The sequence below is a fragment of the Chanodichthys erythropterus genome, chromosome 16 (genome assembly GCF_024489055.1).
Source record: "Chanodichthys erythropterus isolate Z2021 chromosome 16, ASM2448905v1, whole genome shotgun sequence".
Classification (NCBI taxonomy): Eukaryota; Metazoa; Chordata; class Actinopteri; order Cypriniformes; family Xenocyprididae; genus Chanodichthys; species Chanodichthys erythropterus.
This window is the reverse complement of record NC_090236.1, coordinates 16682898-16709441: the sequence shown is the minus strand read 5'-3', so window position 1 is coordinate 16709441 and position 26544 is coordinate 16682898. Positions and strand designations below refer to the sequence as shown.

The window sequence follows — 26544 nt, the reverse complement described above, 5'->3', positions numbered from 1 at the left end:
TCTATTTTTCACCGACAAACAATTCACAATTCAAAAATGGAATGTTTTAAGATTGGCAGGGTTTGTTGTCGATCTATAAAGAAAATGTGAATCGCTACAAATGGCAACGCCCACCTGCTCTTTGATATCCTGCAGTTGCTGCTGTAACTTCTGTACATCTGCATTGACATTTGTGTTGTCTTTGTCCCTCTGCAAGGCTGGGATATTTCCACTGGCTGAAAAACAAAGCAGAGGTCATTGAGAAAAGTTTCAGCGGGTCAACAGCCAATCATGCAGTTGGTGAAAGTGGACCCCCGGGCCTCCGCATTTGCAGACCCCAGAGTCTTCTAACTTGGCAAATTTTACAGAGGAATAACTTGATACTAGAAGTTTTGTGCCTGTTCTGACACTTTACATGGCTTATATGGGGCACTGGGGTATGAAATCAACTAACAGCACTGAAACGCAGCAGGCCGCAAGCAGGCTTATGGTCCCACTTGACAGCCTCTTCTATTCGTAAAGTGTTGGCCAGAGAGAATAACGTATGCTGGGGTGGAGATATGGACTTTGAGCCCAAAGGAGCAGGAAGAAGTTGAGGCAGGAAGAACTTGGGGTGATGAATAAAATACTTACACCAACTTAGTGCCAGATTGTTGGGCTGGAGAAGATCCTGCGACCCCCCTGCCATTGAGTTAGAGCTCCCTGCTGAGAAGCAACCAGTCACAGTGTTATGTAATGCATGTACCCCTGCTGTTGGCTCAGGGGCCAATTCAGCCTGGCCTGTGGCATATGCTAGTTATAAATATTCATTAGAGGGAGCAAAGGGAAGAGCAGGTTAACGCAAGTATTTGACACATGGGAGGCTTTGTTCATCAAGGTATCCAATTATGGCTGCAGGACTATCTTCAAAGAAAGGTTTTAAGAAGGGATGCACTGATATTATAAATTTGCCTGATACTGACAAGTGGATAATTTCATATTAAAAGGATACTCCACCCAAAAATGAAAATTCTCTTATTTACTGACCCTCATGATATCCCAGATGTATGACTTGCATTCCTCAGATTGAACACACAGATTTTTAGAAAAATATGATTGTGAGTCCTTATAATGCATGTAGATGGGACAATCAAACCTGATTATGACACTAGTGGATGAATCAATGCTTTCTAAAACAAAACGATAGGTGAATGTTAGAAAATTGTAATATTTTAAACTTTAAACCATCACTTAGCTTGCACGAAAAGTTTAAAATATTAATATTAGTATTCTTCCTTATGCCCACCCATCGTTTCACTTCAAAAAACACTGATTCATCCACTGGTGTCATATGGGTTACCATTGTGTTTGTTTTTTATGGTTTTTGAAGCGTCAAGATTGAGGTTCCCATCCACTTGTATTATATGATATCTCAAAGAGATGGATTATTTTTCTAAAAATCTTTGGGTCACACTTTATACTAGGCGTCTTTAACTACTATGCACTTGCATAAAAAAACACTTTATTTTACATTGTCCGTGTACTTACTGTAAAAATAGTAAATTAGGCATAATTACATGTAACCAACCCTAAACCTAACCTTACCCTTTAGTAAGTACAAGTATTTAATGAATATTACTCAGTACTTAAATGTATAATTACACTGTAACAAGGACACTAATAAATAAATAAATAAATAAATAAATAAATAAATAAATAAATAAATAAATAAAAGATAATTGTTAGGTACAATGTACTTATTGTGTTCATATTATATTGCAAAACACTTTTGCTTCTATTTTGGTGGGATACGGGTAAGGTTAGGGACAAGTTTGGTGGTATGAGTAGGTTTAAGGGTGGCTAAAGGAGTAATGGAAGAGTAAACAGTGTAATTATAGGTGTAATTACAGAAATTAATTACAGAAGTAATTAGATGCAGGTATTTTAAAATATAAGTACAATATAAAAACATTTACCCAATAAATGCGTTGGATCAATTTATTAATTTAAATGTTAGTAAAAAACAGTTTGCAGTTAAATACACTTAATATAAAGTGGGAAAAATATTTGTGTTCCACAGAAGAAAGTAAGTCATATCTGAGACTAGAATTTTCCTCAAGACCCAATAATAATCAATAGATGGAAAATTCTACACCAGTGGTTCAATCCTGGTCCTGGGACCCACCGCTCTGCACATTTTGTACGTCCCTCTTATCTGACACAATCACTTCAGTTCATGGAAGTCTTACCTAATAAGCTGATGATCTGAGTCTACAAAATGTGCAGAGCGATGGGTCACCAATAACAGGATTGAAAACCACTGTTCAACCATTTAAATAAAACACCAAACAAAAAAATAATCATTTACATGTATTATAATGTACTGTATGGATATTTATTTAGAGATTTGCTGAAGATTACATTTAACAGTGTTACTAAATTATTTTAAAGCAAGTTTTTTTATAATGGCAAAAGTAATCTGTGTAAAAACAGGGTAAATGAGCATGCACATTTAAATGTCTAACATCGTCCGATATATGTACAATATTGAAATTTAAACATCTCTAATAACAGCCAATGAGGAATACGGTATCGTGCATCCCTAATTTTATGGTTTTCATTCAGTGGAAAAAAAACAAAAAAAACAAAAACATTTTTAGCAAATGTTTTACAGACCATGTGTGTTGAGAGGCCTGAAAGGGAGATTTTTATGATGGATTAGTGTGAAAGAAGACAGACTGGTTAATTTTGAGCCCGACAAGTTGGAAAAAATTAGACTCATTAAACGGGAAATTAATGATGGCATACTGAGAAACATTTCTTGGCTTCAGGGGTCGGCTAACAACACTGGATCATTTCCACTGAGTCATTTCAGAGTCCCCCTCTCTTATTTTCCAAAAATGATGTAGAATCTGTCTAACAGCATGATTAGTGGATGTTTCCTGCGTTCATATTCGAGTTCTCTTCTGTGGAAATTAAAGTTCTTGGCACATGTGATTGACCACAGCCTTCATATGTCAGTTTATCACATCCTTTTTTAAAGCGAGGAGCCTCTTGTATGTGGGAACTAAAGTGCTTTAGTCTTCAAAGTGACTGAAGCAGGAGAGAATCCCATCTATGGTGGCATTTCTCTCTCATTGCTCCATCTACATGGAGAGGCGGGGGGGTTGGAGTGTGTTAGGTCTATATGAGATGCTGCTTGGGTCTTGTGTGTGTGGAAAAGTGGCGCCTTACAACAAACAGAGCTCAGGCACTAAAGACAGACCAAGATAAGAGCTAAAGGCTACATTCCTCTGTTGACTGGACTGTGTGCGAGTGTGTGTGTGTTTTTGTGGATCAGCATGTCTGAGGGTCAGCAGAGATGTCAGTGTGGATGGATGTGTTGGACATCTAAGCGAGGATAAAAAGAAACAGATCCTCCTCTCTATAAATAAACACTGTAAAAAAGTGAACTTACACCAGTATCCCTTTGAACTCAAACTAAACCAACATAAAGAACATGGGCAGTGTCATGATCACATACAAAGGAATGATGTTGTAACAAATAGTAGTGAATCACAACTTAAAAAAAGATGGAACTAAAATAAATCTCGCATAGCCCCTTTGGCATGTCCAATTATAGAAATATTCTCTGTTTTCTGTGAAAAAAAAAAATGAAATCAGGGGATGCATTTTCAGTCGTCTGCTTGGAATGGCTTCCTAAAAATCACAAAAAATCTAAATCACGAAGACATTCCAGAGCAGTTACGAAGCTCATTCCAGGGTGTTGATATTATGCATTAAGGGGAGGGGCTACACGTCTGATTTGAGTCATAAAAACACATTTGGGAAATAACAGATTAGTCATAACAATGGAGGCGAGAAATGAGTGTGGGCAATAGAAACAGAGAAGCACCAACCAAAGCCAACGTAAATATCAAACATGAGAGACATGAGAACAAAGGAAGAGAGAGAGGAAAGAGAAATAAAAAAGCGGGAACGTGTGGAAGTTCACTCACTAATGTCCTCATCATCAGTGGGATCCTCCATACCTTTCCCTCCACAGCACAAAACGAAGGGAGTGCGGCGCTCCACCACTGCCCGACACTGTACACACTTTTTCATCAGGCTGGCACAGTCTGCAGGAACACACACAAATGCAAACACACGCACAACGTACAAGGTTAACTTCTTAAAACTTTAAAGCCTACTGTATCATTGATACTTTATCATACCTTCAAACTCAAAAGAGGTGAAAAGGTGACATGTTTCTTAAGTAAATAGTAGTAGGGTGGTGTAGGGGCATACTCCCCAGGAGAACATTTTTGTGATTTTAACATGTAAATGTCCACATTCTGAGTTCAATAACATCAAAAACATAGAATCACTGTTGATTTTGTTTTCAGAGACAGCTGCAGCTGTAAACATTTTATTTGCGTATTTAACCTTAAAAAAATAAATAAATTGTCTGCATTAACTAAACTGAGGCTTATTGTCACATTAGAGCTTCTATTACAGCTTTATTTTCCAACCACTTTATTTTCCTAATTTATATAATTTATAAAATTCTATAGCCTATTAATAAATTGCACTATTTAAATTATTTTATTTACAAGTGTCATGTTGGCTACAACCACTTCTGATCATGAAATCGAAACTCACAATTTTATGACAGCATTTCTATTTATTCAGATACAGAAGTAACATTTCTGTATTTTATTTTACCTTTCTTTTTGTCAGCGTTGAAAACTCCAACAGTCTTGCTTGATTTGACAGAAACCCTGCTTATTTTTGTCGATCTGCAGACATTTTCATTGAGCTGCAGAAATTTTCCTCATTCTTGTGATGCGTCTTTGAACTCTAAACGGTGCTTTAAATGGGAGCAAAACCACGAACGCGGAAGCTGCAGACTATAGGCCAATTCTGTCATGTGACACCAAATTTATTTGCGTTAAAGCACTTTTTCACAGAAAGTGTTTCCAAACCAATTTTTTCGACATTTGAAGTATCGACAGAATTTACGCGCTAAAGATAAACTGAAAAATATTGTGTTGACAAATTGAGAAATTTTATTGACAAATGGCATTTCCATCAGCTATATCACTAAACATTTTGAAGCACTAAAAAAATCCTTGGATGGAAACCTGGCTACAGAACGCCAAGAAAGATCGCGACACCTGGAGAGACGTCTATCTCACTCCGGTCTATGGGAAAATAGCATTTTCAATTCTTGTGAGGTTTATTGTGCTTGCAATTTCACCCCTACACCCGCACAAAAAAACTTGTCGTATCTACACAATTCACATAAATGACATTTTAAATCAAACCGCCGAAAAGCAGCTTATTTGCAGGTATGCTTTATACTTTAGCACGTAAAAAGGCCGTTTATTACAATTCTAAAAATGTCTGTTATCTGTTCAGCGCAGGAAGACAATGGCCTATCAGAGGTGTTAGTCAGTAAGTTAGTCAGTATCCGCTTACCGCTAAAAAAGCATAAGGTTTGCAAGTGCTTGCAAGTTTATACAAGTTTAGTTTTCATGCTGCTATGTATACTGCAAACTTTCTGGATTGACAACCAGGGATCAGGTAGGAGGGATGATAGCTGAGAACAAACAATTCACTTTTATATTACACCTAACCACCAAGTCATTTACATCACTAGCTATGTTTGCTTCACCCTGTTTTTATGCACATTTTGAAGTATCGCATCGGAAACGAGTGATGGAAATGCCAAATTTCGAATAAAAATCCATTCATTCACAAAAAGAGTTTTTACGCTCGCTTGAATGTGATTTTTGACTTGTGCGAAAAAGAGTTAATGCAGTTAATGGAAGATGAAAACACATTTGCTGAATAAATTCTGAAGTAGCGAACATTAAACCCATGTGACTAATCCGCTAATGGTGTTGTAACAGAAATCTTTATGCTTGATTCTGTTATGAAATTTGTCAAGTGCACATTTTGCTAAAAAAAAAAAAAAAAAAGTTATATTTTGCATGCTTAAAATTCTAAAATGTTTAGTAACTTTTGAACCACTAATCCAATCTGTACCATAAAGAGGAGATTCTCAGCTTTCCAATGATGTCACATTTCTAAGCCAAACAGGAACGATTATTGATGCCTAGTCCCGCCTCCTATGCCCAGATTGGTTCAAACCATCATCATCTCAATCAATAAACATAGGTTTTGGTCATTTGAACCTCGATATTATGATGTTTCTTTGGAAGTACGAATAAGCACAACGTGAAAGTATTTATCTGCATGTATGAAAAACAAAAATAACAGATTTGAATGTGAACACTCATGTTACAAAGCATGACTTTGACATAACATGAACCAAAAATGAGGATAAAACAGTTCCACATCAGATAAGTTATTGCAATTTATGTTTTCAAACGTGTCATTACGCAGTGAACCGGAGCATTCAAATGTGACACGTTCAGTGATGAGTACAGCCACATGCTCTGTTTGTTTGTTTTATTATCTAAATACTTATTTTATAGTTTGTGAAGATTGTGTATATTTTTGTGTGTATTTTGTGAAAAAACCTATGCACTGTTTTTATTTTCATTGCACAAGACAATTTTCATAATCGTTTTCATTACTTGCAACACTATTTGTTTTTATTCGTGTTCAGATTGAAAATATAGTTCTCTAATAAGTCACTTTTGCTTTAGTGTTCTGTTGTATAACATTTTTTTGTACTCCCTGGTCTTTTTTGGACACACATTATCAATAAATAAAGTACACCAGTTTATCTCTAAAGAGTAATATTGTAGTTTTATCTAGAGTAATATTGTAACAAATGGCTATAACTTGCTTAGAGATTGTTACATTTAGACAAAATTTCATCTGAAAGTTTAAAACATCCAAATATAACTTTTTAAAAGAGGTTTTGTGAGAGTTTACAGTAAAAAAAACACCAGATTTTTGCTGGCTTTTTTGTTGTTGTTGTTGAAATTCTGGAAATGTGATTTATTCTCAGACAAAATAAATGTAAAATTGTGACTTTAAATGAGCTAAACTGAAACTTCAAGTTGTCCTGTTTAAAATGATATATGGCACTTGATGCTGACTGCTAGAATGGGCTAGAAAACCAGAGAAAAGTGCTAGCGAGTCAGGAGCCCCAGAAATGCTCTAGGTCTTTAAGGGTTAATAAAATGGTCCTAAAATTCTAATTTTCTTCTGATTATGGAGTAAGAAATGACCAGGATTTGTTCTAGAGAAGTTTTGCGATATTCACCCATATCTCAAGCTCATCCTGTGTGTGCACACCTAGATGTCTTTATCTGTATCATAGTCATGTGATGTGTGATGTTCTGACAAGTCAGATGACAGAATGAACTTTTTTGGCTGGATGAGAGACAAATCACATGGGGTGATGAAAGAAGAGGTGTGGTGTGGGAGGAGAGAGGAAGCTGACTTACTCTCACAGGCGCACATGTGACCGCAGGGCTGAAAGAGCACGGCTGCCTTTTTGTCAGAGCAAACCACACATTCCTCAATCTGTGGTTGAAAAAAAAAAAACATCTTCACTACGGCACATAAGAACACAAACATGCACAAAAGAAATTAGTGAGGCAGGTTTCCATACCTTGGTTCTGGACTGGACCTGTTCTTTGCAAATGAGACACTTCTTGACACGAGGCGAGCAGAGAGAGCAGGTGGCGATATGACCACAGGGGCCAAAAAGCGTGTCCCTTTTCATATCCGAGCACACCATACATTCCTCAAGAGTCTCATTATTACTGTTTAGAGATGGGCTACGGGAGCCAACCTGCCCACTGAGGGCAAGAGAGTAAGTGGGAGAGAGAGGACAAACATTGACTGAGATATAAAGAGATATAAAGTGCAGAAGGAGAAAAGCAGTTAATGCATAGCAGGGAACAAGCTTCAATAGATCCCCTACTGGTTGGATATAGACATGCATACCTGGTCTTCTCTTTGTGGCATTTGGCTAGAGCCTTGCAGAGGCTGGGGTCAGGGCACAGGTCCAGAGGAGACTGGCCCTTCTTGTTACGGATGGTGAGGTCAGCTCCATTGGCCGCCAAAAAGCAAGCAATAGAAGCTGCACTCTTCTTCTCAGCCCCCTGAGTGCCCAGTCCCATGATTAACTGTGAAGATGCACCACAGAGCCAAATACTATAGATTAATATAGGTTATCCATTAAAGAAACTCACAATTACTCATGTTGAACTTTAAATAATTACACTATGCTATTAAAATGAGAACAGTGCAGAGAAACCATTTTCATTTTAACACTTACCTCAATCATTTGAAGTAATAGTACAAAAATCATCATTTATTCAGCCTCATGTCATTCCGAATATATAAGACTTCCGTTCATCACCCATGCATTAAAATATTTTGAACAAAACCTGAGAGATTTCAGTTCCTCGATTGGAAGCCCATGCAATCAAAACTTAGATGCTTCAAAAAGTTACTAAAGACACAGTAAGTATAATCTGTATGATTTGTGTGGTGCAATCTAAGTCTTCTGAAGAAGCAAAATTGCTTTATATGATTTAATGTAGGCTTTTATTCACATATAAACACTGATCAACACACACTGATAATGGTAAACGGAAGCTAAACCATACTGCAAGAACAACCTCATTGGTTCTTGCGGAAGCTCAGACGAGCTTGTGAAACACAAGGACAAACCTAAATGGTTTTGTGCGTGTCAAGCAGACATGTTTGAGTGTTTAAACTCAAGTGATCGTGTATCGACCTGGATTAAACAGCTCAATTCATATGGTTACATTTAAATTATTTTATGGTGAAGTAAATACTACAGAAAAAACAAATTTAACTTTTACATGAAATTTAAAAAAACTAAGTAAATTCTATATTAGTACTCAATTTAAGCTTGTAGAAATTAAAGCGTAAATATCAACAGGTAAAATTAAATAAATTAAATCAATTAAGTAAAACTACTCAACTTTTCTGATACTGGTGTTCCCATCATGCATTGGGCCTTGAATAATTAATGAGGTTGATTTTTTGCTGTTTTTACACTGTTTTATCATTGCTTTTGTGGTTATGTTTAGTAACTTGCCATTTTGTGATATTTGGAGTTAATTTTCTTTTCAAAATGCTACAATCACACTCAAAACGATCCATCGAATGTTACAGTCATTCTGTATTGTGTACCAAGTACTGAGTTCTTGGTGTTCAGGTGCCATGTTACTTCTAATATGAAGATTGTATTATTTACTTAGATGTTTCTAAGTAAAGCATACACTTTAAAAGCATGGTTTAATTCAGTGTTATATTGTTTGAGTACATTTATTGCAAAAGAAACTTTTACTTTTACAACCTTTTACTGGCCAAGTTAAAATTACTTATTTTCTTTATTAATTTTACTTATCTTAGTTAAGTAGAGTTACTTAATTCCATATTTGAAATTTACTTAAAAAAATGTGAGCAAAAACTTGCGAAAGAAAAATTAAGTAAATTTTGTTTTTTACAGTGTATGTCTTTAAGTTTTGGTTGTGTGGACGTTCAATGGAAGGACAGAAATCTTTTAGGTATCATTAAAAATATCTTCCTTTGTGTTTCAAAGATGAACAAAAGTCTTATGGGTTTTGAATGAAATGAGGGTAATTTTGGGTAAGCCAACCCTTTTAAGGCAAACAAAGTAAATAGACATTTAGAGATGTTGCTATACAATTGTTCAGAGTTGTTTCTTACTGGCCAAGTCAAAAGTTTCACACCCAAGTTTCTAGATATGGCTCTGGTTTGTTCTTCAATGCAAGATTGTGTCCATTTTACCATTCATCAGGTTAAAAAAAAATAACTTAAAAGGGGTGGTTCAATGCGATTTCACTTTTTTAACTTTAGTTCGTGTGTAATGTTGCTACTTGAGCATAAACAGTATCTGCAAAGTTACAGCACTGAAAGTTCAATGCAAACAGATATTGTCTTTTAAAGTTAAGGCAGTTTAATGCCTACAAAAACGACTGGTTTTGGACTACAACAAGCTTCTTCCCGGGTTGGTGACATCATAAACCCTGCAAAACACACCCCCGGGAACACGCAACAAAGTAGGCGAGGCCATGTCGCGCAGCATAATGGAAGCGGAAGAGTTGTGTACACCAGATGCGAGCGACGCATCAAAAGATAATAGAACCCATTATAATCTGTGATATTTTCTACACTGGATGCGCCACTGAAGAGAGCTTCCAGAATCTACATGAGTTTAATGCTGGATTTGCACAATTACTTACTTCAACAAACGCCAACAAACAACAAACGTCTATGTTCGTAGACAAACAGTTGTTCATGCTATAAATTAAACGCTACCTTTACAAAAATGCGACTACTCAGTCATGTATTCAGCTACAGTAAAGCTTTAATCAGGATAAAACCATATATTGAAAGCTAACAAACAGCAGTGACAGCTTATCTAAACACTTTGACAAATACAAAATGAAATACCATTATAAACGTCCTTTAAAAGCCGCGATTGCAGAGATTCTCTTTGACCCTCTTCATATGGGTCTGATTCGGGCTTAATTTGATAGAGCAATATAGACGCCGTTATTTACATTTCCACCTAAGCGTGTAACAACGAATGGTAAGGGACGTGCCGTTTCCGGACGCTTCAGCGAATCACAATACACTGGGCCCGCTACCAACCTGCTAACCAATCTGAACACATTGCGCATTTCGGAGGGAGTGGCTTCATAGAAGCAGGAAGTCAAACGAGCCGTTCATATGACAATGGAAACAGAGGTGTAGAATAAAATATATGAAAAATACAGCGTTTTCAAAAAAAAACAAACAAAAAAAAAAAAACATTAAGACATGTTAAACTCTGCCCCAAAAACACAAGCCTAGAAAAAAACAAAAAAAACAAAACACTGAACCACCCCTTTAACTGACAACACTGTTAAGCAATACAAGCAACACTAACAGTGATGCTCGACTTAAATACCATGAGTAATTGACTTTAACTTAAAGAAGCACAAGAGCCCCACTCATGTCCATGATGTAATGTTGGTATAACAGATTCATCTGAAGTGATGAAATGCTGTGGACCACATTGAGATGAAAGTGGGCAGACCTCTGCATACTGATGGCTTCAGTGGAGTGTTTTAAATGGATGGCCCGACTCTCTATCTCCTGCATGTGGTAAGTGTGATGGTTTGATAGGGAGAGAGATTTGTCACACTGTGTGTGTTAATAAATGGCAGACTGCTGGCCTGGAAGCAGCCTCCTGTCATACAACGCTTGATTTACGACAGTCGTGGAGAGGCAATGATGTGAACTGGCAGGGCTGGGGTCAGCCGTAAGAACAGCTACAAAGGCTATAACAAATAGGGTGCACGGGACCGACATTGTCAGTCTGTCTGGTGCGAGATGTTATGGTGAAGCTTTCTGACAGTTGATACTGTGTGTATTGATAGCATAATGTGGTAATGAAGATAAAGAAATGCTGCGGGATTGGAGGTCACTGATAAGTGCTGTGGGATACCTAAGAAACAATGGCACTGATGGGAGAATTAAAGTGTAACAGCAGCAGCACTAGAGAGAAAAACTTGCCGATCAGTTGTTGTGATGTGATCTATTAGCTATATGCTATTTGCAGATATAGGGTACTACTGCAATGATTTTTAGGCATACAAAGATATAACAACCAAAATAAACAGACTAAAACTCAATCTTCCTTTTCTTCCTTAAAACACAAAAGGATAATGGGAGCCGGATGTTTCAATCTTTAAAAAGTACACAAAAGCAGCATAGAAGCATTATATAAATAGTCCATATTACTTAAGTCATGTAACAGCTTTGTGTTAGCTTTCATTATTCACTAAAACCATCAAATTTGAGAACTAAATCATTTTCAATTAATTGGTACAAATTTGTGAACTAATCATTCTTTTGAAATCTTTTCAGTTGTTCAATTATGTTCAATGAATTGCTGATTTAGTTATGATCAGGTCACTTTGTTAAAGTTGTTAAAGGGTAAGTTCACCCAAAAATGAAAATTCTGTCTTTAATCCTTCATGTCGTTCCACACCCGTAAGACCTTCGTTCAACTTTGGAACACAAATTAAGATATTTTTTGATGAAATCCGAGAGGTATGTGACTCCTCTATAGACAGCAATTTAACCACCACTTTCAAGCCACTTCCACCACTGTTTACTTTCAGAGCTTCCAGGTACTGTGTCAGAACGCCGGCTCTGTATTGGCTGACGTTGGGCACGTGAGCAGCACGACACATGCGCGTGATGCTGACACAGGAGTCGGCCAATACTGAGCCGGTGTTCTGACGTAGAACCTGGAAGCGCTAAATGTAAACAGTGTAGGAGACAGTGTTTTGTTTTTGCACAAAAAGTATTCTTGTTGCTTCATAAAATTAAGGTTGAACCACTGCAGTCGCGTCAACTTTTTTTTTTTTTTAACAATGTCTTTAATACCTTTCTGGACCTTGAAAGTGGTGGTTAAATAGCAGTCTGTGGAGGAGTTATGGATTTCATCAAAAATATCTTAATTTGTGTTCTGAAGATGAACAAAGGTCTTACGGGTGTGGAACGACATGTAGGATTAAAGAAAGAATTTTCATTTTTGGGTGAACTAACCCTTTAACAGCTCGATGCATGTGTGTCAATTATCAGTCAGATTTCAGTCTTTTTTTTTTAACCTTTAGTTGCTCTTTATCGTAATTGCAGGGAAAAGTGCAACTGATATATTCTTCACAATCCCTCTTGTTGTGTTCTGGAAAAGCAAGTAAGCAAATGGCAACTTTAATTTCCAGATTAACTACCCCAGAGGTCTTCAACCTGCTCCTGTGGAGCCACTGTCTTACAAAATCTATTTCCAACCTGCTTCAGCACACCTGCCTGTGATTTTCAAGCAATCAAGAAGAGCTAGATTAGCTGGATCAGGTGTGTTTGATTAGGGTTGGAGCTAAACTCTGCAGGACATTGGGTCCCCAGGAGCAGGGTTGAAGACCTCTGAACTACCCCATTTAAGGGCAGTGTATCAAAACCTGTAGACAGTAAACCATTAAAGATAACTTTGAGCAGGAAAGTTGTAATGAGCTGTTGGTTGACAGTGTGACATTACGACAAGACTAGCCTCATCACGGCTGGCTTCGCTCACTGATGTTCTATATGAAGTGCTCACTTTCTTTACTGTCACATTTAGGACCCTTTACCTAAGAAAACGGTATTCGTCGCATTTTAAATCTGCTCTGATCAAGCTCGTAAGCTTGGCAATTTGACTGCCATCATTGTGCCTATGCATTACGGAGAATGAGCAAATAGTAAATGTCTTTAATAGCCTGCTGTCTACCAAAGCTGTCTTTTTGCTTTCTCTCCTCCCACTCAATTTTCCACAAATATATGCAATCCCACAGAAGGGGAAGGGACAATCAAGGGAGAATGTCTCACCTGAAGGATTGTGTAGTGTAAAGGACGTTGGACTACAGTGGAACTGTGGCTCATTGGGCCAGTTACTCATGTGACAGCAGGGAAATGGCTCTTATAACAGAGTACGATCTATCATTGTTAACACAGGGAAAAGCTTGAGAGCAGCCCTTACATTTGCTGAGTATCTACACGGCCTCAGTGTTTAGTACTGATCTTAGAATTCTTTTTTTGGAACCTGAGTCTTGGGGCCTGTTTACACCTGGTCACTTCATGCATTTTTACTGATCAGATAGCTATCTGATTCATCAAAACTATTCCATTTACACTTGCCAACATAAATGTGTCCCTGCAAAACAATTCCCACACTATATATGCAGATTTAATGGAGTTCACGTCACCAAAAGCAACAAATATGAGCTGCATTTTATTGATCATCAGCTAATTTCAAAATCTAAGACTGCAATAGCAGAGAGCGTGGCAACAGCCCTGGAAAGATCATTTAGTCTCATTACTTTTAATGAGGATAATTTTGTTTTGAGCATCTGCAACTTACTTTCAGTTTTATTAGCAGCAGTTTGCATGTCAGACTGCTGAAGAGATACTCAGCTGCTCATCTGCGGTGATGCGTGTTGCAGTAGCGATGTCACATCTGGCTATAACATTTTATTTGGCGGCCTATATCATGCTGAGACACACTTTTTAGCATTTTTGGGAAGAGTAAAATTTACATGTGTGGTTTCAACAACCAGATGCATTTAGATTTGTTCAGTTTTGACTGGAATACGTCTCAGACCAACTCCTGAAGTGGTCTGAGCGATCGGATTTAAATCAGTCTCGAATAAGTTTCGGATGGTATTTACACCTGGTCTTTTCATGATTGGATAGCTAACGGATCAGAGAAAATGCATGAAGTGACCAGGGTAGGGTTGCACCAGCCGTTCGTAAGTTCTTTCTTAAATTGGAACGTAAAGTCCACACTAGTGGCTTAGTAACTACTAGCTAGTTTGTAACTAACTCTGTACTTTATTCGGTTGCACCATTTGTTCTTAAGGCAGAACGTAGCTAGTAGCTCGTAAGGTCTCCGTAAAGTAATGCGTAGTCGCATAATATGACGTTTACCTTCAGTTATCCTTCAAATACAGGAGCAGAAGTTGTTGAAATTCCATAAATTTCAGTTTATCCTTCATTCTGACTTATTTTGCCTCACGTAGCTAACAGTAAAAAAAAAAGTTCCCATTAAATATAATAGCCTACTACTTAATCATAAATGTTTTTATATGTAAATAACATTCAGAAACTGTATTTGAAACGAAATTAATAAGGATCAATAAATAAATACTGAAACAACAACAAAAACATAAGAAATTACATTTATTGATTATGACTGATTTTATTTGACATGCACAACACGGAGGGATAGGACCGATGCACACAGCGGTGCGCTGTTTAACAGGTTCGTGTTGAAGAGTGTCTAACAAAGTAATCTTTTCACATGATGTACTCTCTCTTAAAATTTAAGAGAGTGTAAATGTCAGCAGCATCATATATGTGTAAAGAATGAAGTCTGTCAGGTAAAACAAGAGCTTACTGATGCAGTTCAGTCAGTCTGCTATTTTATTCCAACCGTTACTCCTGATAGGAGGCTTCCGTAAATATTTAGTGTATACGTAGATTTAAGCTTCAACTAAGTTTAATGGTGCAACACAAAAATATTTAGTAGTGCGTAAGTTGTAACTTAGTGCCCATTTACGTGAAAACTAGTCTACGTTGTAACTTGCGCACAGCTGGTGCAACTGGCCCCAGGTGTAACAGGCCCTTTATTTGATGTAAGTTGAGATCAGTTAGTTTGGATGGTATGAAAGTAGCTTTCCACATTTGGGAAAAATCACAACTTAAGTCCACTTGAGAAGGATATGGTTAATGCTCCTGGTCATACTTATATGTAAATTGTGTTCGATGTTCATGGTTTTGATTTGGCTCTCTTTAAGATGCTAAAATTTGTATATTTTATGGAAAAAGCAGACAGAATTGCAGAATCCAGTCATAAAAATGGAATTTACAGAATAATGCAGAATGTCAAGGAATTGGCAGATTTTTGATGAATAATTAAAAGGAATATGGACTAGTGTCTATGAACAATAAAGCGTAAAAAAAAACCCTGCAATTTAAATATGTAGTCTGTATGTTCTACATGACATATGGCGCTAAAAACCTAATTTTTGTTAAACCTAACAAATTGTTGTTATATTTACACAATTAATTTCAACATGTTTTTTGATGACTAAAATTGAATTTAACTATTAAAAATGGAAAATCCAGAAAAATGAAATGGATTCATTTAAACAAATGGATTTTGGAAAATACAACAGATTTCAAGGGCCTTATATCTATAATCTTTAATATGTGTATGCTTTTTTAATACAAATAATTAATTTAAAATTCCAATTATTTCTTGTGGATCAATTCAGAATTAAGAAAAACTGAAAATGTGTACATCACATTCTGTTAATCGAAAGCTTTTATTGAGAACACATATAATTCTCTATACATACTGTGTTTTTGGAGGGCTCCCAGGGTTCCACTTTGCTGACGTCCTGCATGTCCTGAAGTTGGCGCAGCTGGGACAGAGTGTGGTGACGCAGGGCCTCGTGCAGTGGCGTGTCTCCGTCCTTGTCTTGCACGTCTAACTTTGCCTCGGCTCGCACCAAAAGCTGGACACAAACAGAGGACTGAATTTAACTGTGTGCTCTCAGTAATGGTAGCAGATTTAATTATGCTCTCGTTCATTGATGCAGACGAACAAGGTAATAAATGACATCTGAAACACAGATGTCAAATTTCATCGTGTATGTATATGACAAAAATAAATTATCAAATAGAAAAAGTGTAATGTTTGAGACAAAAAGCACATTTTTATTTGGTTATTGAGAATATTTCTCAACAGAGCAGACGTTTTGAAAAGCAGAGAGTTGCACTGCTCTTATATGACCACATGATGGCGCTTTAGATTCCATTGATTCCCATTTTCCACCCCCGCTCCCCGTACCTCTCCTGGCGTAGTCCAGATTGCTCAGGACTAAATGAATTCAATTGAAGGGGATAAATCTGCAGCAGAACTCCCTGCATTTAAATCTTAACCAGGGGCACTTAGCTACATTGCTTCATCAATGCGTTTGTGTTGAGTAGGAAGCCAGATCGCTGAGTGAGGGGTGCAGATGTCAAACATCGAATGGAAATGAAGAGAACAGAACAGAGGAAGACAGAGCCACTTACTCGCACTATCTGGGTGTGCTGACGCTCGACAGCAAGGTGCAATGCTGTCTGTTGGTTAACGTTCTGTATGTCCAAATTAGCATTTCCCTATGGAGAAAGCAACACAGAGAAAGAACAAACAAATCAATCTGTTGACCTCTGAGAAACATAAATGCTTTAAACTTTAACCATTATTATATATACAATTATATAGATACAATTACATAAGATGCCTTATAAAGAAAAACAGTATTTGTTAGATTTAGCTTCCACAATTTTATTTCCCACTCATGTTCAGGTAACAGTCAGTGTCCATATCACTTCTCAACAACTGAGGATAAATTGCTGCTCATGAGCATGAGTCCCATAGGTTGTGTTAGGAAATGTGAGCTAATGGTGATTTGTATTCAGATATTCCCTGACTGAACCCCCATAGCAACATCTCTCTGCATTACTGCAGTGCAGCCCTACTGTGGTTCGTAGGCTGAGGCTTAAGTCACTGGTGTGAACCTTTTCTTTGTCTCTCCCTCTCTTCCGTCATGGCAGGTAGTTGACAAAGGACTGCACTGAGCCAGCACAGCATTCTCATAACACTGCTGGAATGTTGCAATAATGTTGTTACTGTGCCACGGCATAACGCTGACCCACAGTGTCATGCTGTACTGTGGCGTAGGAGGTAAGGAGATAAGCCCATTTGGCCAAATTCACACATGCAGAACAGGAGAATCCTGCATTTTAAAGATGCTGATGCAAGTTTAGGGACAGTTCAACTCAAGACCACTGTGTTCTTTAATTCAAGAATTCAATTAGAATTTAAAATCATTACTTTTTTTTGTCATTAATAATCTACATCTGATGAATTCGAGCTTAAAGATTTTAAAGGGTTTAAAGGGCAACCTGTCACATGAGATTACAGCAACAGCAAACGACAACGATCCAACAACCCAATCGATTCCCGATGGACAAAATCAAGTCTAACTCTACATTTTTTTTCCTTGTTCGAGAAGCCGAGAAATTACTCAGATATATGAGTAATAGAATACAAAAAGACTAATCACAACTTCCGATTTAAAGAGACAAGATGCATTTGTTGACCGGGCACAAATCGGACCCAGAAGGCTTTTGCTACAAACACGCCATCGCCAACTTTTTTTTTTTTTGGACTTGTCTCCATTTTAGACTTGCACACAAACTGCACTGCAATAATACCAGAATTATCATTTGTGTGGAAATATTGATGAAAAATATAAATATTGAATTGGGGGAGGAGAATAATATGCTTGTATCTCTGAAGGGAACTGACTTTAGAAAAGTTTCCTTTTACCTCCATTTAATGCCTATTAAAGTAGTGTTTATAAGAGTTGCTGTGTTTACAGTGGTAACTAAGCATTGCTGTTTCATAAGCGACACCTTCTGTAAGAGAGTGAATTTAAATTTTCATTGTGCAGGTATGTTTTATGAAGCATAATTTCACAAAGCTAAAGTCAGACCAAAAACAACAGCTCATGTGTTTGGATCATGATTAAAATGCAGTGGTTGCCCCAAATTTCAAATGACTACAGATTTTTGTTTGTTTGTTTGTTTGTTTAAGACCAGTTAGAGCAATAGAGCTAATTTAAAACAAACAAAATCGACAACCTGTATCAGACTCCATTTGCTTAAGTATCAGAATCTACCATGAAAAATCATGATCGGTACATCCCTAATTATGACTGACCTAGTACAATGAGAGCTGGATTACAAGCTAACTTTCTCAGCTCTTCTGCACCCCTAATGACATTAACTGCATCAATTATCCACCTGAATCCTTATCTGCACAAGTACTTGATGCTTTCAAAATTCTAGGGGATTGACTAAACCTGCTGGAGTACAGGGTCTCCAGGATAGGTCCTTTTCGTATAGTGCAATCTGTGAGTGTGTGTGTTAGAACTGCTGACCTGGTGGACTAGAAGCTCTGCCACCTCCACGTGGTTGTTGAGGGCAGCCAGGTGAAGTGCAGTGTAACCATCATCCTTTTTCTCATCCACTATCCATGGCCGCGGCAGTTTGGACAGCAGCACACGCATAGCACTGCAAAACAAAGATGAGAATACAAATTTTTGTTTTTTGGCATTTGAAAAGAACTAATAAACATACAATTAGTGCACAGGCCTCTGTAGGTGTGGTGAGACTGAAGGTCACATAAAGGGCACTGAACTCAGGAACATAACCCAATCAGGGCCATAAAAATAAAAACTGAATGCAAACCACAAATCAACAGGAAATGACAAACAGTTTTCTACCAGCTGCAGGGCAAAACAAGTAGCGTGACTTCAGATAAGCAGGTAAGAGCACAGCTTATGTCCATAACACAGAGGTAAAAACATGAAACTGATCAAGAATTGATGCAGTACCAACAAGATAAAGTCATAAATTACTAAATAAAGGTAATGAGAGGTAATAGAGCAACAATGGGTAATAGTGCAATGATTATTAAGAGGAAGAATATCATAAGATTTGTATTTGGTGATACTTTAATATGTAAATAGTAGAAACAGGCACTTGCAACTTGGAAGTACTTGGAAGTTACAGTAAGGATCCATCATGAAAAAACAGTGCTTTTTCCAACTTAAACATTTTAACTAGGAAAGCTCTTTAAGAGTTGGCTGAAATGACCAAAATGTAAAATAAAGGGTAATATGTCTCACAGAGACTGACATACCAAAGCAATCTCATTATTATATGATGAAACAAGGAAATTGCAAATCACTTTGCTTATCTGTTTATTAACTGTACTCTAGAAGAAATGCAGGGTTAGTATTCTCAAATGTCTTTGAATGTTAAGGGTGTTTTTAAGGTATCATTGGTGGGATGAGCAGAAATAAATGAAGAGGCGTCTAAAAGAAGAGAAATTGATGAATGTAATTTCAGAGATGAAGTGGATTTGTGGAAGCCTCTAGAGTGCTGCTTTTTGCTGCAGGGTGGATTCTGGTAAACCCAAATCCAGTATCTAGTTTCTTAGGTAGTGCGGAGAGAGAGCATCAGCTCAGTATACATTTGGAGCGCTGTGCAGCAAAGCGGCTGTTCTGCAGTGTACACCAGCATGCACATTCGCACAGCCCAGTAACATCTTTACACCTGCAATGCTCATGGAGGCTTGGAGTTTGTGAACATGCTCTTTAAATTACTGACTTCTGATCATCTGCTGCACAAGTTCAAGTAAATTTGATCGTCAACACAGTGAGGAAAATAAGGAAACTGTTTACACAGAAGAAAACCAAGGTTTCGGTACATCCACTAACATCTTTTGGGTGTGTCAAGTGAAGTTGTACAATAAAATAATAATAAATGCACCATGGGGCAGGACAAGAATTGGTGACGGACCGCACAGGTAGAGACATCCCTTACAGGAAGGTAGTAGCAGTACAGAAAATGGCCTGGCACTGGTGCACTTGTGTTGGCAACAATAAGATGGATCGTGTCCGTAAGGTGCTGGCATTGTGAGTGGTGAGCAGATGCAGCATAGATTGACAGGCTGCCTGCCACGTTGGTGGAAATGGGCAGGCATTAATATTAATGCAGCTTGCTGGCACTACTGCATTGCAGTCAACTTTTTTTGTTGAGCAGTTCAAAGAACACTAAAAATATGCAGTCTATGGCACAAACCCCTTGTAATTCCTTCCTGGAAATGATTTGCTTTAGTGTGAGCAAAGGAAAATGCAGATGATGAATGGCTTGTTATTGGTGGCCAAACTTTATATGGTTTTGATATCGACCTGAGGTAGGTAAACAGCTGCCATTTAAGAGGTAAAGAACAAGGCTCAGAGGACACAATAAGGCTGAAGTAGCAATCTGAACACGAAAATGAACATGGGGGCAAATGTAGAACTGAAAGGAAGTGGAAAAGGCAGAAGGAGAAGTAAGGTGAAGGAAAAGCACGATGGAACTGGGTCATACTGTGAGATACGAAAGTCCCTCAGGAGTACGCCAACGAGGCCTGTTGTCTCCGGTAGCCACATGGTAATTTGTCATAGGTCTGGAGCTCACTGTTACTAGGAAGAGAAATGGCTAACTCTACCTTACAGTAAGTACAGTTGTTCTCAACCCTGTTCCCTGGTCCCCCTCTGCCTTTTTTCTTCATGTATTTGTAAGCCATGTCATGCAGCAGATCATAAATAACAACCCAATACCTATACTAATGCCAACAAGAATAAAAGAGAAAGAACAATGGCTGAAATGACAGTATTTGAAACAATTAATAGTCATCAAGAGGGAAAGTAGATCTGCATATCAGAATGTCTGCTGAGTGAAGATGAGTTTGTTATTAAGTGCAGCTTGCATAATGCCTTCTTTAAAGTGACTTCCAGCCAACTTTGTCTTCATTGGACATATGGCTGTGCACTTGTAATAAAATCTATTTGCATAAAAAGTTTAGTCAACTGAATTTCTACACTGGTTGTAGACTCTGATACAGTAAAACATTTTGTGAAAATGCGAGATGTTGAACAAGGTATTGCACAGCATTACAAACCTTCATTCGCTTACTTTACAGATATGTCTGTCTCACGCAAATTATCTGAGTCAACGAGGGACCCAACGGCACAGTAATATCCGTGACCTAATTATACTGTTTCTTGAGGCATACTGATTAAAAAAAAAAAAAAAAAAAGTTAAAATCCGAAATATTGCTGTGCTCACATGGCAATAAATAACATGATTTGCATGCCACAGTAAGGAACAAGAAATATGGTACCTCGAACATGAAATGTAAATCTTTATTTCACTAACTAGCAGTATATACAGTATGCTATACAGGTGTTATTTATCAAGAAACATTAAATTGAAAATACATTAAATAAATCATCCAGTGATTTTAAAATCATAAAAAAACATGGATGCATGACTAATCTAAAATTTTCTAGACTTTTTCTAGACAGGAGGGAAGATGACAATTGACAATAAGTTAACACTGAGAATTATTTTCTTTGTGAAGTGATGGAAAATTATTCAATTGGTGGCTGACTCACTTAGGTGAGTGGTAGACATCAGTGCTATAAATCTTAGACATTAAATCACTCCAACCCCAAACTGTTTACTAGAGGTAGGAAAATTCAATCCACCGAAGTAGCTCAGCTGGTGTTCAAGCTCTTCAGATTCAAGCAGCAAAGAAACACTAGACTAACAAGCCAGCAGACAGATGTCTAATAAGCTTGTATTAAGGATACAGTTGGGTGTACTTGAAGTCAGATGCCCATTAACAGCAGTATGATGCATTGCTGACAGGTTGATTTAATGATCCGCATTGGGGTTCTATTTACAGCTTGCTCATGCAATACGGTCACAAAATGCATTTATAATACATGTTTGGGTCTTGCCAAGGAAAGAGTATTAATAGTCTGAGCAAGGAGTCGGCAGTATGACCAAAACCTTTTATCACACTATGGGTGACTTTATATTACTAGAACTGTATTTAGTAAAAATAGCTACTTTTTAATGCCTCAAAAGAATAAAAAACTAAAATAAAAATTCAAATAATTTTTGAAGATCAATGCAAAAAGGTGTTATGTATAAGTAAGTAATCCAAAAATGAAATATCTGTCATTAATTACTTTCCCTCATGTCATTCCACACCTGCAAGACCTTCGTTCATCTTTGGAACACAAATTAAGATATTTTTTATGAAATCTGAGCGCTTTCTGTCCCTCCATAGACAGCAATGCAAATTCCACTTTCAAGACCCAGAAAGGTAGCAAAGACATCATTAAATAGTTAAAGGGTTAGTTCACCCAAAAATTAAAATTTTGTAATTTATTACTTACCCTTTCATTTAATGCCGTTCCACACCCGTAAGACCTTCATTAATCTTCGAGTACACAAATTAAGATATTTTTGTTGAAATCCGATGACTCAGTGAGGCCTCCATAGCCAGCAATGACATTTCCTCTCTCAAGATCCTTTAATGTACTAAAAACATATTTAAATCAGTTCATGTGAGTACAGTGGTTCAATATTAATATTATAAAGTGTCGAGAATATTTTTGTGTGCCAAAAAAACTAAACAATGACTTATTTAGTGATGGCCGATTTCAAAACACTGCTTCAGGAAGCTTTGGAGCGTTATGAATCAGCTTATCGAATCATGATTCGAATCGCGTGTCAAACCGCCAAACTGCTGAAATCACGTGACTTTGGCGCTCCGAACAGCTGATTCGACATGCTGATTCGTTATGCTCCGAAGCTTCCTAAAGCAGTGTTTTGAAATCGGCCATCACTATGTAAATCGTTATTTTGTGTTTTTTTTTTGGTGCACCAAAAATATTCTCGTTGCTTTATTATATTAATATTGAACCACTGTACTCACATGAACTGATTTAGCAATGTTTTTAGTACCTTTATGGATCTTGAGGGAGGAAATGTCATTGCTCCCTATGCAGGCCTCAAGGAGCCATTGGATTTCAACAAAAATATCTTAATTTGTGGTCCGAAGATTAACAAAGGTCTTACGGGTATGGAATGGCATGAGGGTAAGTAATAAATTACAGAATTTTAATTTTTGGGTGAACTAGCCCTTTAATGTCACTACAGTGGTTCAACCTTAATTTCATAATTAAAAAAAAAAAAAAAAAAAAAAAACGTTTATTAATCAATTTCTTCTCTTCCGTGTCAGTCTCTGATGCTGTTCACGTGAGCACCACGACGCATGCATGTGGTTCTAATGCAGGAGCCAGGCAATACTGAGCCAGCGTTCTGACATAGAACCCGGAAGCACTGCACTGTGTTTACAACGCGAACATTGTCGAAGATTGACATGGAAGAGAATGAATTGAATAAAGCATTTTTTTTTTTTGCCGCACAAAAAGTATTTTCGACGCTTCATAAAATTAAGGTTGAACCACTGTAGTCAAATGGACTATTTTAATGATGTCTTTACTACCTTTCTGGGCCTTGAAAGTGGTAGTTGCGTTGCTGTCTATGGAGGGACAGAAAGCTCTCAGATTTAATCAAAAATATCTTAATTTGTGTTCCGAAGATGAACGAAGGTGACGACATGAAGGTGAGTAATTAATGACAGAATTGTGATTTTTGGGTGAACTAACCCTTTAAACTGAGTGGAAGCTGGAAATACCATGAACAGAAACCATTTTTTTTTTTTTAACACAGAAAGTGCAGATGACGGCTGAATCATCAATGCTCAACTTCTCCATTATCTTACTTGTCAGTTTAAGTTAAGTAGATACAGTGACCTCCAAGTGACCATATGGGTTTCTATGGCAACCATGTATGAATTATTTAACACTTTAACATAGATCAGTTATTAACATGGGTGAGTATGCAAAGTGTAAATATTACTGATGCAGTTCATATTGGATCACAGTTTAGGTGAAGTCTTTTCAATTTGTGCTCAAATAAATATTGATTAATTAAACGGAGGAATTTAAAGCTATTAAAAGTGAGCTCTGAATATCTATTGATGAATTGATTCTTTAGTCATTGGATAAAAGGAGCATCATAAAAAGATTAATCCTTGTTGAACAGGACTATAAGCTATTAAAAATAAAATTGTTCTTATTGCAATGGCATGTACAAAGCAACCATAAAAACTACATTCATATTTAAATGGTATACAATTTAATTTCACCTTTGTTTGATAAGCACAACAAAGTCAAATAAATTTAAGTATTACTAATTATTTCAGTGCTTCACTTACTTTCTGTACCCACCTCCCTCACTGCAACTCATGATATCATTCACAGTCATGTCTCTTACCATTACGACACTTACTACGAAAATGATTGGCTCAGAATCATGACTTGGCCAACCCCCAAAACAAAAACAAGCACTCTGATTGGGCAAAAGGCAGTTTGGCTTGTGTCAGTTTGTCCTTGGATAGTCTGGTTTGATTGATTACAGTCCTTTACCCCAGTGGAGGTGGACATATGCATGTGGGGGAAAGGTTGAAATGTGCATTGTCCAAATAGTTTTCCGCTTTTGGTTGCAATGACACAGCAGAACATCTAGTTGGTTATTTGTGGAAATGTGAAATGTAAGATTTAGACATTTTGAAATTCACCTATACATTTTAAGTTATTATATGGCAAAGCTAGCCACCACTCTTGTTTTAGTAACATGAAAGACCACAAATGATGCAGTCATTGCACCTTGTCTATATACCACTCCAAGTTTATGATTGTTCTGGTGTACACAACTAAAAATCAAATCAAATTGACTACACTACATTCAGTCTTCTAAGGTTATAGAACAGCTTTGCTTGAGAAGCAGACATGTAGGTAGTTGTCCAACTTTCTGATTCGCACATCTCTCCATTCGCTGTAATAGCGGGACCTTCTCTCTGTTTACGGATGTGACGTAACCACGCAAAAAACTAATGATGTGAATCTGACATTTCCTGCAAAATCTGAGTCAACAGTTTAAATTATGAATCAATATTATAAGCTTATTGCTGTCTGGCTTTTTTGCCTATATTGGATAGGACAGTCAAGAGAGTGGAGAAAAAGCAAAGTGGTAGAGAGGGGGAAAGGATCACAAACCAGGATTCGAACCACTAGTACCCCTTTTCCACCAAGGCAGTTCGAGTGCTGGTTCGGAGCCAGAGCCTAGTTTCAAATCAGTTCTTTGTCTTTCGACACACAAAGCACCAGCTCCGAACCAGGAAAAGTGGTTCGTAAGTAGCACCAAAACGGTGCTGGGCTAGAAGTAAGAACCGCTTGCGTCAGGGGCTGGAGGCGGGGTTACCGTGACCAACAAGACACTTGTGACCACCTTTTTTTTTAAATAGCAGCTAATCGATCTAATAGCAGCTCGATTGTAATCTCCGTCTATATACAAATTACGGCGAGCCATGTTAGGATGCCGATGTAGGTTCGCAAAGCCATGATCAACAGTAGTGAAACATCCGCGACTGTTCATAGAAGGCTTGTTCGAGATGCATCGGAGCAGCGTGGACCGGTTCAGTGGGTGCCGCGGATCCGCCGGAGCGTTTGTAGAGCATACGACTCCTTGTGCTGGATTGTTCTCGCGGAGCTTTGATGTCATGCGCCGATCGCTATGCGAGAAGCCGATGCATCTCAAACAAGCCTGGTGTGTTTGTGTTTAGCTTTGCTGTGAAATATGAGACGTATACAGTGACGTAAGACCTGGCTCTGTGCTTGCTCTCTAGCCCGCGGAAAGGCAAACCGGTTCTTAAAAGGCTTGTCAGTTGAACCAACTCTGAACTGGCACTAGCACTAGCTCTGAACTAGCACCCGGTTCGTGCTGGTGGAAAGGAGGTATGTGTGTGGAAGCGGTGCTAATGAGGCTATCAGCTCCGACAAACAATTTGCCTAAAAAAAAAATAAATAATAATAATTAGGGATGTCCAGATCCGATCACATGATCGGAAATCGGGCCCGATCATGTCGTTTCAGACTCGATCGGAATCGGACATTACCTCCCGATCAGGACTCGGATATATTTGTATTAGGACGGTTCTCCACTTACGGACCGCACTTGCACTGCGGTCCATCTCGAATGACGACGCATCTATTGGTTATATGGTTTGTTTAAAATAGCAACGTGGAAAACAGACAGAGTTCAGATAATGTATGTTTCAGTCGATGGATGCACAAAACGTTACAACAACGATAATCAGAAAGCGTGGACAAAACAGTCACTCTTTGTAAACTGTTAACTGCGAGTGCCGTCTGCTCTAATGTCCAGTCATTTACGCCGTCATCACCCGGGTGTTGATAGCGCGCGAGCGCAGGTGAGACCTGAACAGCACACGTTGCTATCTGTGTTTAAACTAACTCATTTAAGCCTTGCTGATTTAAACCTTAAAGAACAAGACGCGAAAGAGAACTCGCACGCGCTGTGAGAAGATTTGTGTGCGCTCATCCGAAGCGCGCACACGCTTATTTCAGTCAGCGCGCAAATACTGAGTTCTCTTTCAAGTCTTGCGCTTCGGCGGCCACATTCATACAAAAATTATGTCAACAT

At 37.8% G+C, this 26544-nt stretch overlaps 1 protein-coding gene across 2 annotated transcripts in view; it reads right to left on the bottom strand.

The window, feature by feature from the left end:
• The window catches only part of mib1 (MIB E3 ubiquitin protein ligase 1), a 76924-nt gene that overhangs the window by 3176 nt on the left and 47204 nt on the right, over window positions 1-26544 (bottom strand). Inside the window, exons 13-21 of one of the 2 annotated variants that reach the window (XM_067362363.1) lie at window positions 18507-18639; window positions 16591-16677; window positions 15870-16028; window positions 7870-8051; window positions 7532-7721; window positions 7365-7443; window positions 3957-4076; window positions 613-684; window positions 115-215 (exon numbers count right to left, since the gene is read on the bottom strand). In XM_067362363.1, coding sequence (XP_067218464.1) covers window positions 115-215; window positions 613-684; window positions 3957-4076; window positions 7365-7443; window positions 7532-7721; window positions 7870-8051; window positions 15870-16028; window positions 16591-16677; window positions 18507-18639 — 1123 coding nt within the window. The remainder of the gene's footprint in view (window positions 1-114; window positions 216-612; window positions 685-3956; window positions 4077-7364; window positions 7444-7531; window positions 7722-7869; window positions 8052-15869; window positions 16029-16590; window positions 16678-18506; window positions 18640-26544) is intronic. The other variant, XM_067362364.1, reaches the window with a different exon arrangement.